Below are 14,613 nucleotides of genomic sequence, written 5' to 3' on the forward strand. Positions count from 1 at the left end.
GTGACCATCATCATCAGGTCCTTCCACAAAAACCCTGAATACAAAGAGGACTGTTTGACTTATGTTAGGTAGATTGCCCAGAGGGGACTGGGCGGTCTCTGGTCTGGAACCCTACAGATTTTATTTTTTCTCCAGCCTTTGGAGTTTTTTTTTTTTTCTGTCCACCCTGGCCATCGGACCTTACTTATTCTATGTTATTAATGTTGACTTATGTTTATTTTTTATTGTGTCTTCTATTTTTCTATTCATTTTGTAAAGCACTTTGAGCTACATTTTTTTGTATGAATATGTGCTATATAAATAAATGTTGATTGATTGATGGAATGCAGGAAACAAACCCCGAGCAGGGCGTCAGCCCACCGCAGGGCACACACACACACACCAGGAACAATTTAGGATCGCCAATGCTCCTAACCTGCATGTCTTTGGACTGTGGGAGGAAACCAGAGCACCTGGAGGAAACACACACACACACACACAGAGAACATGCAAACTCCACGCAGGGAGGACCCGGGAAGCGAACCCGGGTCTCCTGTGAGGGAGCAGTGTTACCCACTGCATCACCTTGCTGCCCGATTGATCCTAATTTTTGACACATTTACAACTTGTGCATTAATTTCCAAACCCTCTTAAATTTACTTTTAGGGTCAAAAAGAGCTGAAGAGCAACTCAAAAGCACAGGGTACAGGCGAGGGTCAATCCAGACAGAGGAATCCAGTCTAACACAAGACCTAATTCAAGGACAAATAATCGTGCAAGGTGGTAAAGTAAAGCCGTAATTCCTAGAAACAACTGCATAGATGTGGAGGAAATATGCAGACTCCATACATGCAGTATCTGGACCAGGATATGAAACCAGATGTCAGGAGGTGTGCGGCAAAAATGCTAACCCACACACCACCAAGCCACCCTAAAATCTGTACATTATGATAATGTTCCACAATGCAACACCACTGTTTAAGTATCACCACCCATATAATCAATGAATACCTACCATAGCGTTCTGGTACGACTGCCCAGGCCCTACAGTATTCAGAAAGTAGAAATGGTGCAACATTTCCTTCTAAAAAACATGCCAAGGTAGTCTTGCAGGACAACCCCTTAGTAACTAAGGTCTCTGAGCATAGAGCCGGCAGGCACTACTTGGGAAAAACAAAGTCTTACCATCACGTGGAGTTTCTTGGGTTGCAGCCATTCTCCTGATGTGACACACATGGGGTTGAATTGGCTAGTGCCCTCTCGAAGGAACTTGGGCTTGAGAACATAGCCACAGAGACCGTTCTCCTTAAACATTCCTTGGTACAGGTCCATCTGCAGGCATGGTGTCTGGAAGTTCAGGGCAACTAAGCAAAGGTAATGAAGGAAAGCATAAGGAAAGGTAATGAAGGAAAGCATCAGTATGCAGTTAGTTAACCACAGCTATGGGTCAGTGTGTGTCAACACTTCACAACACATAAGAGCAACTTCATGATGTGAGAGCAAGGTTTTTAATGTTGCAGTCTTTCTAGGTCCATCTGCTTAATCCTACTTTGGTTTATTGTAGGCAGGGACCAACCATAATACAAATGTATTAGTTAAAGAATTTGAAATACCCCATTAACACATTAATTCAGATCCTTGCCATAACACTTGAAATTTGCCTCAGTTGCATCCTATACTATTGATCATCGTTTAGGTCTTTTTAAGAATTGTACACACTTGTCTATTGAAGGTCCCACAGCTGAGTAAAAACTAAGTCATGATGTCAAAGGAATTGTCTGTAGAGTTGAAAGACAAGGTTGTGTTGAGACCCTGATGTGGGAAAAGCTAAAATAAATTCTGTAGGATTGAAGGTTCTCAACAGCACAGTGACTTTCAGTATTTTTAAATAAAAGAAGGTCTGAACAACCAGGTCTCTTACTAAAAACTGCTGCAAAGCCAAACTGAGCAATCAGGTGAGAATTGCCTGGATAAGAAAGGAAACCAAGAACCTGATGGCCACTCTGACTGAGCTACAGACAACCTGTGTGGAGATTGGAGAAACATCCAGAAGAAAAACCATCATTTTGACATTATGCCAGTCTGGCAAGATGTAAGTCCGTCTTCAGAAAAATCGAATGAAAGCCCACTTGGAGTTAGTAGCAAGGCATCTAAAGGACTATAAGGAACAAGATTCTTTGGTCTGATGAAACCAAGACTGAACTGTTTTAGCCTCAATTTTAGCATGTGAAAAAAATAAGGTACTGCTCATGACTTTTGCAATACATTCCAATGGTGAAGCATGACAGTGGGACCATCATGCTGTGGATTGAGGACTAGGAGACTAATCAGGGTCAAGGGAAACATGAGTGGAGTAAGGTACAAAGATATCCTTAACAAAACCTAGTCCAGAGTATTCAAAACCTTACAATGGGTCAAAGATCCATCTTCCAACAGGACCATCGCCCTAAGCACAAAGCAAAGACAACACAGGAGTAGCTTAGGGACAACTCTGGACATGTCCTTATATAACCCAGCCAGAGCCCGGACTTAAATTCTATCAAACATCTCTGAAGAGACCTGAAAATAGTTGTTCACTGATGGTTTCCATCCAGCTTGAGATGATCTGCAGAGAAAAATGGCACAAAAATCCCCAAATCCCGGTGTGTACAGCTTGTCGTTTTATACCCAAGACGACGCCAGGCTGTAAATTTCTGCCAAAAGGGCCTCATCTAAGTAATGAGTAAAGGGGTCTGAATACCTGTGTTAATGTAGTATTTCATTAACTTTTTTTATTTTCAATACATTTGCCATTATTTCTAAAATCCTGCTTCTCTTTGTCATTCTGGGGTGTTGAGTGCTGCTTGATGAGGTAAAAAAATAATTTAAATGAAGCAAAATGTTAAAAATGACAGTGGTCAGAATACTTTTTCAATGCAGTGTTTGTCAATGGGATCTTGGATGATAACCCAAACAAAAATACAGAATTCATATACAGAATTCATCTTTAACAAGAGAGCTTACCTATCTGGCAGCCTGCAATCCACAAATCTACTGGATTGTAATTTGAGGAGTCCGTCCTCTTGCCGGCAGGATAGATTCTGCTTAGTTGTCTTGTGTTGTGAATCAAGAAGTCGTTGGCTAAATGAGAAGAGATACAACCAGAAGTTCGTATTACTGGAAATCTAGTTTTTGTTTAAAAAAAAAAACATTTTCTTGAATTTATTTAAAATCAAAAAACATTCCATACAAGCAAATCAAGTTTTACAAAACTAGATTTGAATCAAATCAACCCCCTCCCCCCATACGAAAGAGAGCTAGGCCAACAGAGTAAAACCTTAATAGTAGGAAAAATAAATACATATAAATATAATAAAAAAGGGAAGAGTGTCCGTTTCCTCAATTTAAATGCTTATCCTAAAATGTTATTGATTAGATCCTGCCAGGTTTTGAAAAAGTTTATCAAAATCTGGGAAGGCCTGGAAGGGGACGATACGTGATTTTCTCGGAGACACTTTAACATTCTGCGAGACAAGGCAGTGAGATAAAAGGACAGCTGCTGTACAGGCTTTTAAATGATCGATGCGCGGTGCAACAAGCAGCTGATCCGACTGCATCTTCTTAGCGGCCCTCCCTTCACAAGGCGAGCGGCAGAGACATCAAGTAGCTGGCATGCAGCGTGCCCCGGAACAGGGGGGCACAGTCCCATAGTAATATATATTGTCATGCATGGGGCATCAGAGAGTCACCTTCTGCGTTTGTCAGAGGTAAGCACTACCACTCAGGGAAATGGGATCGCTATCGCCGATGGTATTGTTATCCCACTCACAGCTTCAAGAAAACGCCCTCATCTCTGGCCCTTCTGGTCCTGGGACTATAATGCCGGGATGCTTCCAGAAGGAGGGGTCTAACTTTGGGAAGAGCAGACCACCGGACGGTGCTTGATTGCCCTTGCTTGAATGGTCTTTTAGCCTGTTTGTGTTTTTGTTTGTTTTTTTGCCATTTCCTCCCTTCCCCATTTTTTTTTTGCCAGACCCTCAGTTATTAAATGGGGTGACTCGGTTGTTATCTAACATTTCTTTTCTGTATTTCTGTGTTTCCTCAACAATATATAAAGATAATATTTGACAAGGTGCACGCGTGTGCGAATACCTGAGTCTTGAACTAGCTTCAGTGCTTTGCTTTCTACAAATGATGATATGTCAAAGGAGGTCTGGTTCTTCTTGGCATTGTCAAAGCCAGGAAAGTGGACACTCCTGCAGTAGACCACAACATCCGAGAGCTCGTGAGCCAATTTCAGTTTGGTATTCTGCAGAAGAGAAAAAAAAAACAACAAAAAATGTTTACACTGAAATATTGCGTAAAGCTCAAAATACATGGCACTGAAACATTGAAAAGAGTTCAAAATGCCCTCCTGCCTTAGAGTTCTTTCTAACTTGACTCTTGACGCTTTCATCTTCAATTTCTGCAGCTTCGTCCTCTTCAGACACGGTCTCCACATCATGCGTAATGTTGCTCCCTTGGTTATGCTCTAATTTTGAAAGTTTCTTGCCTTTTATTAAGATCTTTCCCTTTAGCATCTGTAAGAAAACAGATAAATTTAAACATCAGTTTACTGTAACAGGATATATGAAATGGCAAGTGTGTGCAAGGTTAAGTTACAGATTATCAGACACGAGCTTTAGAAGGGAATAATACAATAAACAATTCCATAAAAAGACTTCACATAGGTAATGCAAAAAAACAGAACACAACTAAATATCATATCATGTAAGATAATATGACAGATGCTTATGATATTAATTGCACTTGAGATCATAGCAACAGATTGTTCCATTAAAACTTCATGAAGAGGCAAGTCATTAGATAGCAGGATCAATGCCTAGCAGAGGGGGGCAGCAATTTAGGTAATTTCACTGGAACTTTATTAGGAAAACAGCCCTGTTAAAGGAATGCATGTAAAATGACCTGCATTATTATTATCCCAGTAGCACTAGGGGTATGAGGCCACAAGCAAATGCACCAGTTATTTTCAGGGCTCAATTACTCAGCCAAGCAATAACAATAATATCTATTTGCTACAGACATGTTGAAACAGTGTGATCTGGTGGCACAATGGTTAGTGTACGTACTGTGAATATTCAGGGGTTCTCTATATGCAGATGATATGCTACTGTATATATCAGACCCACAAAATACTGTGCCTGCAGTCCTAACAGCACTTACAGAATTTCTAAAGATTTCTGGTCTCAGAATTAATCTGAATAAAACTGTGCTCTTCCCAGTGAATTCTCAAGCATACAATATCAGATTGGACACCTTCCCTTTTGTCATTGCAGATCAGTTTAAATACCTAGGGGTAAACATCACAAGTAAACATAAAGCACTTTATCAACAGAATTTCACCATCTGTATGGAAAAAATTAAGCAAGACTTGCATGAATAGTCAATCCTTCATCTCACTTTAGCTGGAAGAATTAACATTGTTAAGATGAATATTCTTCCTAAACTTCTCTTTTTATTTCAAAACATTCCAATATACATCAATAGATCAATTTTTAAGAAATTAGATTCAACAACCTAATTTATTTGGAATTCAAAACATCCACGTATCCAAAGAGAGACCCTACAAAGACCTAAGGCAGAAGGTGGCATGGCTTTACCTAACTTTCAGTTTTATTACTGGGCAGCAAACATACAAGCTATAAAAACATGGACACGAACAGATGAACATACACAGGCCTGGTCTGCAATAGAAATAAAATCCTGCAGTCCTTCTTTATATTCCCTGCATTTGTACCCCAATTAATGCAAGTTATCGCCAATATACTAACAACCCAATTGTGCTTCACTCACTCAGAATATGGAACCAATGTAGGAAGCATTTTAAGATGAAGAAACTTTTATCTGTGGCACCTCTGCATGAAAACCACGTTTTTCCACCCTCTAAAACATATGCAGTTTTTAATGTCTGGAAAACATTTGGGATTAAATCACTTAAAGATCAGTACATAGACAATGTCTTTGCATCCTATGAACAATTACACTCCAAATGTAACTTTCCAGCAGCACATTTCTTTCAATAACTTCAAATTAGAAACTTTGTTAAATAGAACCTGCCCAACTTTCCTCACCTCCCACCTCCCTCTATGCTGGAAAAAATATTACTCAGTTTCAAGGACTCAGACAGCATTTCTGCAATATATAAAATTATTTTACAGTCCCTCAATTTCAAAGATCCAAGAGGACAATGGGAAAAGGATCTCTTACTCAACATCTCAGAAAAGGAGTGGAAGGTAGCAATGCAGAGAATTCACTCGAGCTCCATATGTGCAAAGCATATAATTATTCAACTCAAAATTATGTATCAGACACATCTATCTCGCTTAAAACTAGGGATTGGAATCGAAAACCGGTTCTCGGTTCCCACTGTTTCAATCCCTTGGAATTGTTTGCCATTTTTGCAAACGATTCCCCTGTCGATTCCAGTCGCCTTGAATGACGTCACCACGTTGCATAGTGTCATTTACCCAGCAGGAAACATGGCGCCTAAGCGGCACAAACACTCAAAAGTTTGGTTATACTTTACAAGAAAGGATGACAACAGGGCAACTTGCAATACTTGCAAAGTAGATATTTCATCAAAGGGAGGAAACACTACGAATATGCAAAAGCATTTCCTCACAAAACATGCGATAACCTCAAATGAATGTCGTGTTTTTGATCCGCTCCAGACTAGTGAATCTCAACCCAGCAGCAGCGGTAATGTTTGCACGTCCTCTCCCGTTAATACGGCAGGTAACTAATCAACTAACATTGCATATTATGTTAGCGCAATTTGCCTTATTGCAAAACCTGCTATTACTGTGCATTGCATTTAGATGACCATGACGAGAGAGACAGACAGAGTCTGGCTGGCTCAGATGCTGGCAGTTCTCGCTGCAGTCTATCGGTAGCATCTCCTTTCACAGAGTGTGTGCAGGCATCCTCCACCCACCCCATCTGAGAGGGTGTTCTCCACAGCTGGAGAGACCATAAGTCCAGAAAGATCACGTATCCTTCCTGAAAAAGCAGATACAGTATGCTTATATTTCTGCAAAAGAATTGTTAATTCTCCATAGTTGATGGTTGCAGAATTGCACAGTGCACAGTTCCATTGGACTTGAGTTGATTGTATTTGTTGCTGGCTGATGTAGTTTTATTTTTGAGTGCTCAGCTCATATATACTTTTAAAAAGCAGACTGTAAATGTTACTGGACATTCTTGTATAATTGCCACAGAATAAGTTATGTTATACTTTGTTATTGCTACAGAAGAATATTTATTTTATTATTATTTTACATTTACAAATTTTTTTCTGGGGACCCCGTGGCACCCCATTGAGGAGCCGTAGGCTGTGGATCTCTTAAGATCTCACTGTTGGGTTTGTAAGGTCATGCTACTCCTAAATTTCTATCTTGTTCAAAGATAAGATATAAAACAAAGATCTAAGCTAATCAACCTGTGTGTTCTCCTTTTTTAAAAATAAGAATCGATAGGAGAATCGATAAAGAATCGAATTGTTAAACAGAATTGAAAATAGAATCGGAATCGTGAAAATCTTATCAAATCCCATCCCTACTTAAAACTGTCCAAAATGTTTCCAGAGCAGGATCCAACCTACGAACGCTGCAATCAAGTTCCAGTCTCACAGGATCACATGTTTTGGGACAAATTGACATCGTTCTGGACAAAAATCTTCAAGTGCCTTTCAGACAGCCTTGGCATCACAGTCCCTCCTAACCCACTAACAGCTGTGTTTGGTGGACCCCCAGATGGGCTTAAAGTAGAGAAGGACAAACAAACTGTGATTGCCTTCACTACACTACTGGCATGTAGACTTATCTTGCTCAACTGGAAGAATCCAAACTCTCTTCTTTTAAGTCAGTGGAAAAAATCTAATTCGCACTTAAGAGTATTCTGTGCAGAACTTCTTCAAAATCTGGCAGGATCTAATCAATAATATTTTAGAATAAGCTTTTAAAGGCACCGAGGAAGCAGATTCTCTCCCTTTTTCTTTTTCTTCTCCATTTATCTTTATCCGCTTATTAAACTTATCGATTTACCTATTTTTACTAGCTTTAAGATTTACTCTGTTGGCCATGCTTTCTTTCTCAGGGGTGGGGGTTGATTTGTTCTCAATCCTATTTTTGTAAAAATTGATCTATTTGTATGGAATGATTTCAATAAAATCAATAAAATTAAAAAAAGATAAAAAATATTCAGGGGTTCAGATCGGAGATGTAAAAAGGAGATGTTATTTACTACAAGGCACATGAAGGACTAAATGAATTTATAAAACCCAAGAAAATTACCACATTTGGCTGTGTTTCTGGTCAGTTTCATGAAGGTATATATATGTGGGCTTAGGATTTAATATCAAATGCTGGCCAGTTAAATATACCTTTTAATAAAAAAGAACAAAAGAAACACTACTTGCGATGCATTACATTTTATACTAAGTAACTATATAATGTATTTAAATTTTTTGTAAATAACGAGTAATGTTAACAGTTACTAATAAAAGTAACATTCACTACGCTATTCAGGAGACAGTCTTCATGCTTGTTTTTGGATTCAGAGCGGCCATTGATGGTGTTTAATCTTTTGTATCACACTTTTATGACGCTGGAGTGTTTTGCCAATGGAAAATTCCGTAAGAGGACTCTTGCAAGTAAACAGGTTTTGTAAGAAACCAGATGTCTGTCTCAACCAGGTTACTCACCTTATCCTGATTTTATTGTGTGCATGTAAACACATTTAGAGTTAACTAAGCCATTGGACAGACAGATAGTCTCTTATTTCTTGTCATTCGTCTCAGTGTTGTTGTAAATACTAGAAGTAAGCACTCTGCAGAATATTCAGATGTATGGGCCTTCACTTTCTGCTATCATCTTACTTAAGAGCGGTTCCACTTCAACAGTTAGCATCTACACTTTCAGCCCACATAGTGCTGCACCAGCATCTGTAGTAGCACATATGAAAATAGAGTAGCACACCAGAGTCAGGTTACAAATTTTCCTTCACAGACAGGCGGCTAGTTTTTCAGAGCTTGCTTACATTTCTGCAAAAAATTTTCCTTATTAACCACTGGCAATACATTGTCGAAATACTGATCAGATAAAGGGGATTAGCAGAGAAGGACTGGAACAGAAAATCTCATTATATGCAGATGACATGGTACTGTATATATCGGACCCAGAAAATTCTGTGCCTGCAGTCTTAGCAGCACTCACAGAATTTCAAAAGATCTCTGGTCTCAGAATTAATCTGAATAAAAGTGTACTCTTTCCAGTGAATTCTCAAGCATATAATATTAGATTAGACACCCTACCTTTTATCATTGCAGAACAGTTTAAATACCTCGGGTAAACATCACAAGTAAACATAAAGCTCTATATCAACAAAATTTCGCCGTCTGCATGGAAAAAATTAAACAAGACTTGAATAGATGGTCAACCCTTCATCTCACACTAGCTGGAAGAATTAACACTGTTAAGATGAATATTCTTCCTAAACTCCTTTTTTTATTTCAAAACATCCCAATATACATTAATAAATCGTTCTTTAAGCAATTAGATTCAACAATAACCTCATTTATTTGGAATTCAAAACATCCACGCATCAAAAGAGCGACCCTACAAAGACAAAAGGCAGAAGGCGGCATGGCTCTACCTAACTTCCAGTTTTATTACTGGGCGGCAAATATACAGGCGATAAGAACCTGGACACAAATAGAAGAACATACACAGGCTTGGACCGAAATAGAAGTAAAATCCTGCAGTACTTCTTTGTATTCCCTGCTATGAGCTCCAATAAACACACGTTATCGGCAATACACTAATAACCCAATTGTGCTCCACTCACTTAGAATCTGGAACCAAAGTAGAAAGCATTTTAAGATGGAGAAGCTTGTATCTGTGGCACCTCTGCAAGAGAACCACCTCTTTCAACCTTCACAAACATATGCAGTTTTTAATATCTGGAAAAATTTGGAATTAACTTGCTTAGAGATCTTTATATAGACAATGTCTTTGCTTCCTATGAACAATTACATTCCAAATTTAACATTCCAGCTACACATTTCTTTCACTATCTTCAAATCAGAAACTTTGTTAAACAGAACCTTCCAGATTTTCCTCATCTTGCACCCTCATCCATGATGGAAAAAATATTGCTCAATCTCAAGGACTTAGACTCCATCTCTGCAACATATAAAATCATTTTACAATCCCTCCCTTTCAAAGATCCAAGAGGACACTGGGAAAAAGATCTCTCAATTAATATATCAGAAGAGGAGTGTAAAGTAGCAATGCAGAGAATTCACTCGAGCTCCATATGCGCAAAGCATACAATTATACAACTCAAAATTATATATCGAGCACATCTGTCTCGACTAAAACTCTCCAAAATGTATCCAGGGCATGATCCAACCTGCGAACGCTGCAAATTAGTTCCAGCCTCACTGGGTCACATGTTCTGGGCCTGCACCAAATTAACATTATTCTGGACAAAAATTTTGAATTACCTTTCAGATAGCCTTGGTCTCACAATCCCTCCTAACCCATTAACAGCTGTGTTTGGGGTTCTTCCAGAGGGGCTTAAAGTGGAGAAAGACAAACAAATTGTGATTGCATTCACTACACTGTTGGCACGCAGACTCATTCTGATAAACTGGAAGAATCCAAACTCTCCTCTTTTAAGTCAGTGGGAAACTGATGTGTTATATTATTTGAAATTGGAAAAAATCAAATACTCAGTTAGAGGATCTGTACAGACGTTTTTCAAAACATGGCAGGATCTAATCAGTAATATTTTAAAATAAGTTCATGAAGCATAGAGAATTTATTAATTTAGGTATGTTTAAAAGCTGTAAAATTGTTATGCCGTTTGGCTTGCTCTCTCTCTCAAGGGTGGGGATCGATCTGTTCTTAACTCTATTTTTCTTTTTGTAAAAACTTGATTGCTTTGTATGGAGTGTAATAAAATTAATAAAAATAAAAAAAAATAAAAAACTTTCCTTACTATTCATGGTGACTTCACACAGTAACCTATCTATTTAAGGTTTTCTACAATGTTTATATCTGTAAATCACAGCTCATATTTCAAGTATCACTGTATTAAATATAATTCCTGTATAACTCGGGCTTTGCTGCCCCCTAGTAAGTTTTGGTGCCAGGCTATTCATTATCTGACCCTTCATTTCCCAGTACCCATTGGCTAACAGCTGCATCTGGCACAGGGAAGGAGCCATCCCCTCACAGGGCACACTCACATGAACGCTTGGGCCAATTTACACACATACAGAATGTGGGATGCTGGAGGAAATCAAGAGTACTCCAGAGGGAAACGAGCAAGGACTCGGGAAACACAAAATACACTTGGATTATGAATGGATCTGAAACTTTTGTTCAAGCAGGATGTCAATTAGCCTTGTGAAGGTCTGGGTCAAGAGCCGTGACATGGGCATGGTCAACCCAATTATGCTGGGGAGGCAGCATAAAGAAGGACGCCTCACACCTGGACAAACTGGTGAGGAAGGCAGGCTCTATTGTAGGCATGGAGCTGGACAGTTTGACATCCGTGGCAGAGCGACGGGTGCTGAGCAGGCTCCTGTCAATCATGGAGAATCCACTGCATCCACTGAACAGGATCATCTCCAGACAGAGGAGCAGCTTCAGCGACAGACAGCTGTCACCATCCTGCTCCACTGACAGACTGAGGAGATTGATCCTCCCCCATACTATGCGACTCTTCCGTTCCACCTGGGGGGTTTAGCTTTAACATTATACAAAGTTATTGTCTGTTTTATCTGCATTGTTATCACTCTTTAATTTAATATTGTTTTTTATCAGTATGCTGCTGCTGGAGTATGTGAATTTCCTCACCTAAAGTATCTATCTATCTATCTATTAAAGTAATCTGTGTTATGATCATCAGTTTTTGTGAGAAATCTTGTAAAGATTTTTTTCAATCTATAGGTCTGTTTGCTGGTTTTTGGACAGAAGAATTATGACTAGTGTTAAATTTTTGAATGTAGGTAAATTTAAACAGTCAAATATTTTTTATGTTATACCACACCACCCTCTTTATTTTTCACAGGAGTGACCAGTATAAAAGTCACCTTGGGAATTTCCACGGTATTTAAAGTTTGCCGGCTTCATCTATTTTATTGTCTCTTTTGAGTCTGGAAAGTAAAAGAATGAAAAGTGCAAACATGTAGACCACTGGGTGATCGAAGACACCTGACCTGCCTGTATTCCAAATTTAAAAGGAGGTTGTTGTCATAAACTAGAGAGTTCCTAAGCAAAGATATCTCAAAAATAACTCAAAATATCCACTGGATGGGAGCTATCAAACACCAGCGAGCAATGGCAGGGAAAACACAGAATCTAAAAAAGACTTACTTTTACAAAAATGCTCTGCAACAATGAAGCTTAAAACAATGCCAATATGAAATCCTACGAATGGACCAAACACAAAGCACTGTGGTGAAAAATCCAGAAAAGACACAAAAAACGCCTACCAACACCAGGACATTCAATAAACCACAAGGGACTGTGGGTTTGCTGAGGGTGGTTCCCTGATGGTGATGGGCAGGTGGCCCTGCCTCTTGGTGGACCGCCCATAAAACACATGACACATGGAAAAAGAAAAAATGCATAAAGAAACTAAATAATCAACAATGTTAACGTAAAAAATGAATAAAAGATGTAAAAAGATATTTTAACCCTAAGCTTTGGTGCTGTTTTTGAAACACAATAGCTGTTTCTGAAGCAGCCTTTAACAAACTGAATGACGCCAGTAAGGCTAAAATGTATTAAAAAATGTCAGATTGGAGACATAAATGGAGAACACAAAAGTACAAAATAAGTAACAAAACAACAAATGTCCTCCTTGGCCTCAACATTATGGGGGTTGTAAACCTCATTTGCAGACCTCAAAGTACTGTACTAGACATTTCTGTCTTTTGCCCTCTTATACCCTTTTAACTCACACACTATTTTAAATTCTCTTCTTTCCAACAGGAAGTCTCCACATCACCTCACCACGTACTTCAGGAGTTAATGGCTCATTGGCCTTAGATGTCTTCAAATCACCACCAGGGACCTCATATGTATTAACATGCGTGTAGAATTCACACTAAAACACGGACAAAACTACAAATTCAGATGCATAAAACCGTGCATAAGCAAAGTTTTACACACTTTCCCTTTATAAACCATTCAATGTGAATTTTAACACACATGTATGAGCATACAAGCCAACTCCTCCCAGAATTTTGCATATTTGAATATGCAAATTAATATGCCCCTTCCATTCAGCATTTTGTTAAAAGACAATGGAAAAAGCATGTGTAAAAAAGTTCAACAAATGTGAAATGGAGGTCCTGCTTAGTGAAGTGCAGGTAGGGAAAAACATACTATTTGGTGGCTTAAGCAGTGATACAAGAGCAACAAAAGGAAACTGATAAGAGTGGCATAGCATGTTGGAGGCACTCAAAAGTTCAAGTTCAGAAAGTCACACAGCACCTGAAATAAAAAAAGAAGTGGTCAGATATCAAAGTCATCGTGAAAAGGTGAATTGTGGCCCACCATCTGAGAGTCAGCAACACTGGAGGAGGTTGCAAAATTCCAGGTCTCAAACCATTTGAGGAACAACCTGCTGCAATTATTGGCGAGACACTTGTATATCTCGCCACAATATTAACGAGACGCATTTTCATATCACACATAATTTGCAAACTAGTAGAGTGGAAATGCTTTCTATTTTACATATGCAAATTCAACCTCTGAAGGTGCCGTTATAGTGATGTGCATGCAGTCGATTGCTGCTTTGATGTCCACCTGTTCAATCACAGTGTAAGAAAAATCTTATACAGTATATCTGGATGACAAGTGGATAATACCATCCTATACAGCTGGCATGGTGTCACTCAGTGATGACTGGGAAATACCTGATCACGTTGAAAAGCTCCTGTGGCTTAAAAACAGATTGTGGACAGAACTTGAAAAGGAGCAGGTAAGGCACAATTCCTCAAAGTCGGCCTTTGCAAAGCCAGCCCCAGTTCAGCACACAGTTCCAAGAGGATAGCTCTTGGAAATCTAAATCAACTTACAAGTCAGTCATCATAATGGGACAAGAAATCAGTATAATCCCTAAATGCATTCTTTCAATTCTTACACTTGTGATGTCTTCCAACAATGCTAAAGCAGCCGTGGTAGATGAAATAGTATGGCCATTCCATGCACCATTATGTTAAGAGAATTATTACAATGAAGTTTTTTAAATTTGTAAACGATATACATTTAATTTCAGTGTATTTGATAAAGCATGTGTGATTGATGTGAATATAAAAAAGAAAGGCAAATTACACATAAGGAGTAGAACTGCTTTGACACTGGGTGCCACCCATTTACAAAATCGAGCAGAAATGTGTGTATGCATGGTCTGAGGCCATTGTGAAAATGTGCATGGTGTTAGGCCAAGTTTAGTTTTTATACATCTTGATGAGAGTTTGGAAATGGGCAATCGCAACATTTTTGTATCTACACACCATTTATACCCAAGGCCCCTGGTGATTTTCATGACAATGGTCCACTCAACTACAGGAGC

At 38.9% G+C, this 14,613-nt stretch overlaps 1 protein-coding gene across 2 annotated transcripts in view; it reads right to left on the reverse strand.

The window, feature by feature from the left end:
• Positions 1-14,613, reverse strand: part of plcd1a (phospholipase C, delta 1a) — a 156,455-nt gene that overhangs the window by 19,338 nt on the left and 122,504 nt on the right. For both annotated transcript variants that reach the window (XM_039753704.1, XM_039753703.1), the window contains exons 9-12: positions 4,377-4,538; positions 4,111-4,267; positions 2,983-3,099; positions 1,165-1,343 (exon numbers count right to left, since the gene is read on the reverse strand). In XM_039753704.1, the coding sequence (XP_039609638.1) occupies positions 1,165-1,343; positions 2,983-3,099; positions 4,111-4,267; positions 4,377-4,538 (615 nt within the window). The remainder of the gene's footprint in view (positions 1-1,164; positions 1,344-2,982; positions 3,100-4,110; positions 4,268-4,376; positions 4,539-14,613) is intronic.

This window comes from Polypterus senegalus, chromosome 5, assembly GCF_016835505.1.
Source record: "Polypterus senegalus isolate Bchr_013 chromosome 5, ASM1683550v1, whole genome shotgun sequence".
Classification (NCBI taxonomy): domain Eukaryota; kingdom Metazoa; phylum Chordata; class Cladistia; order Polypteriformes; family Polypteridae; genus Polypterus; species Polypterus senegalus.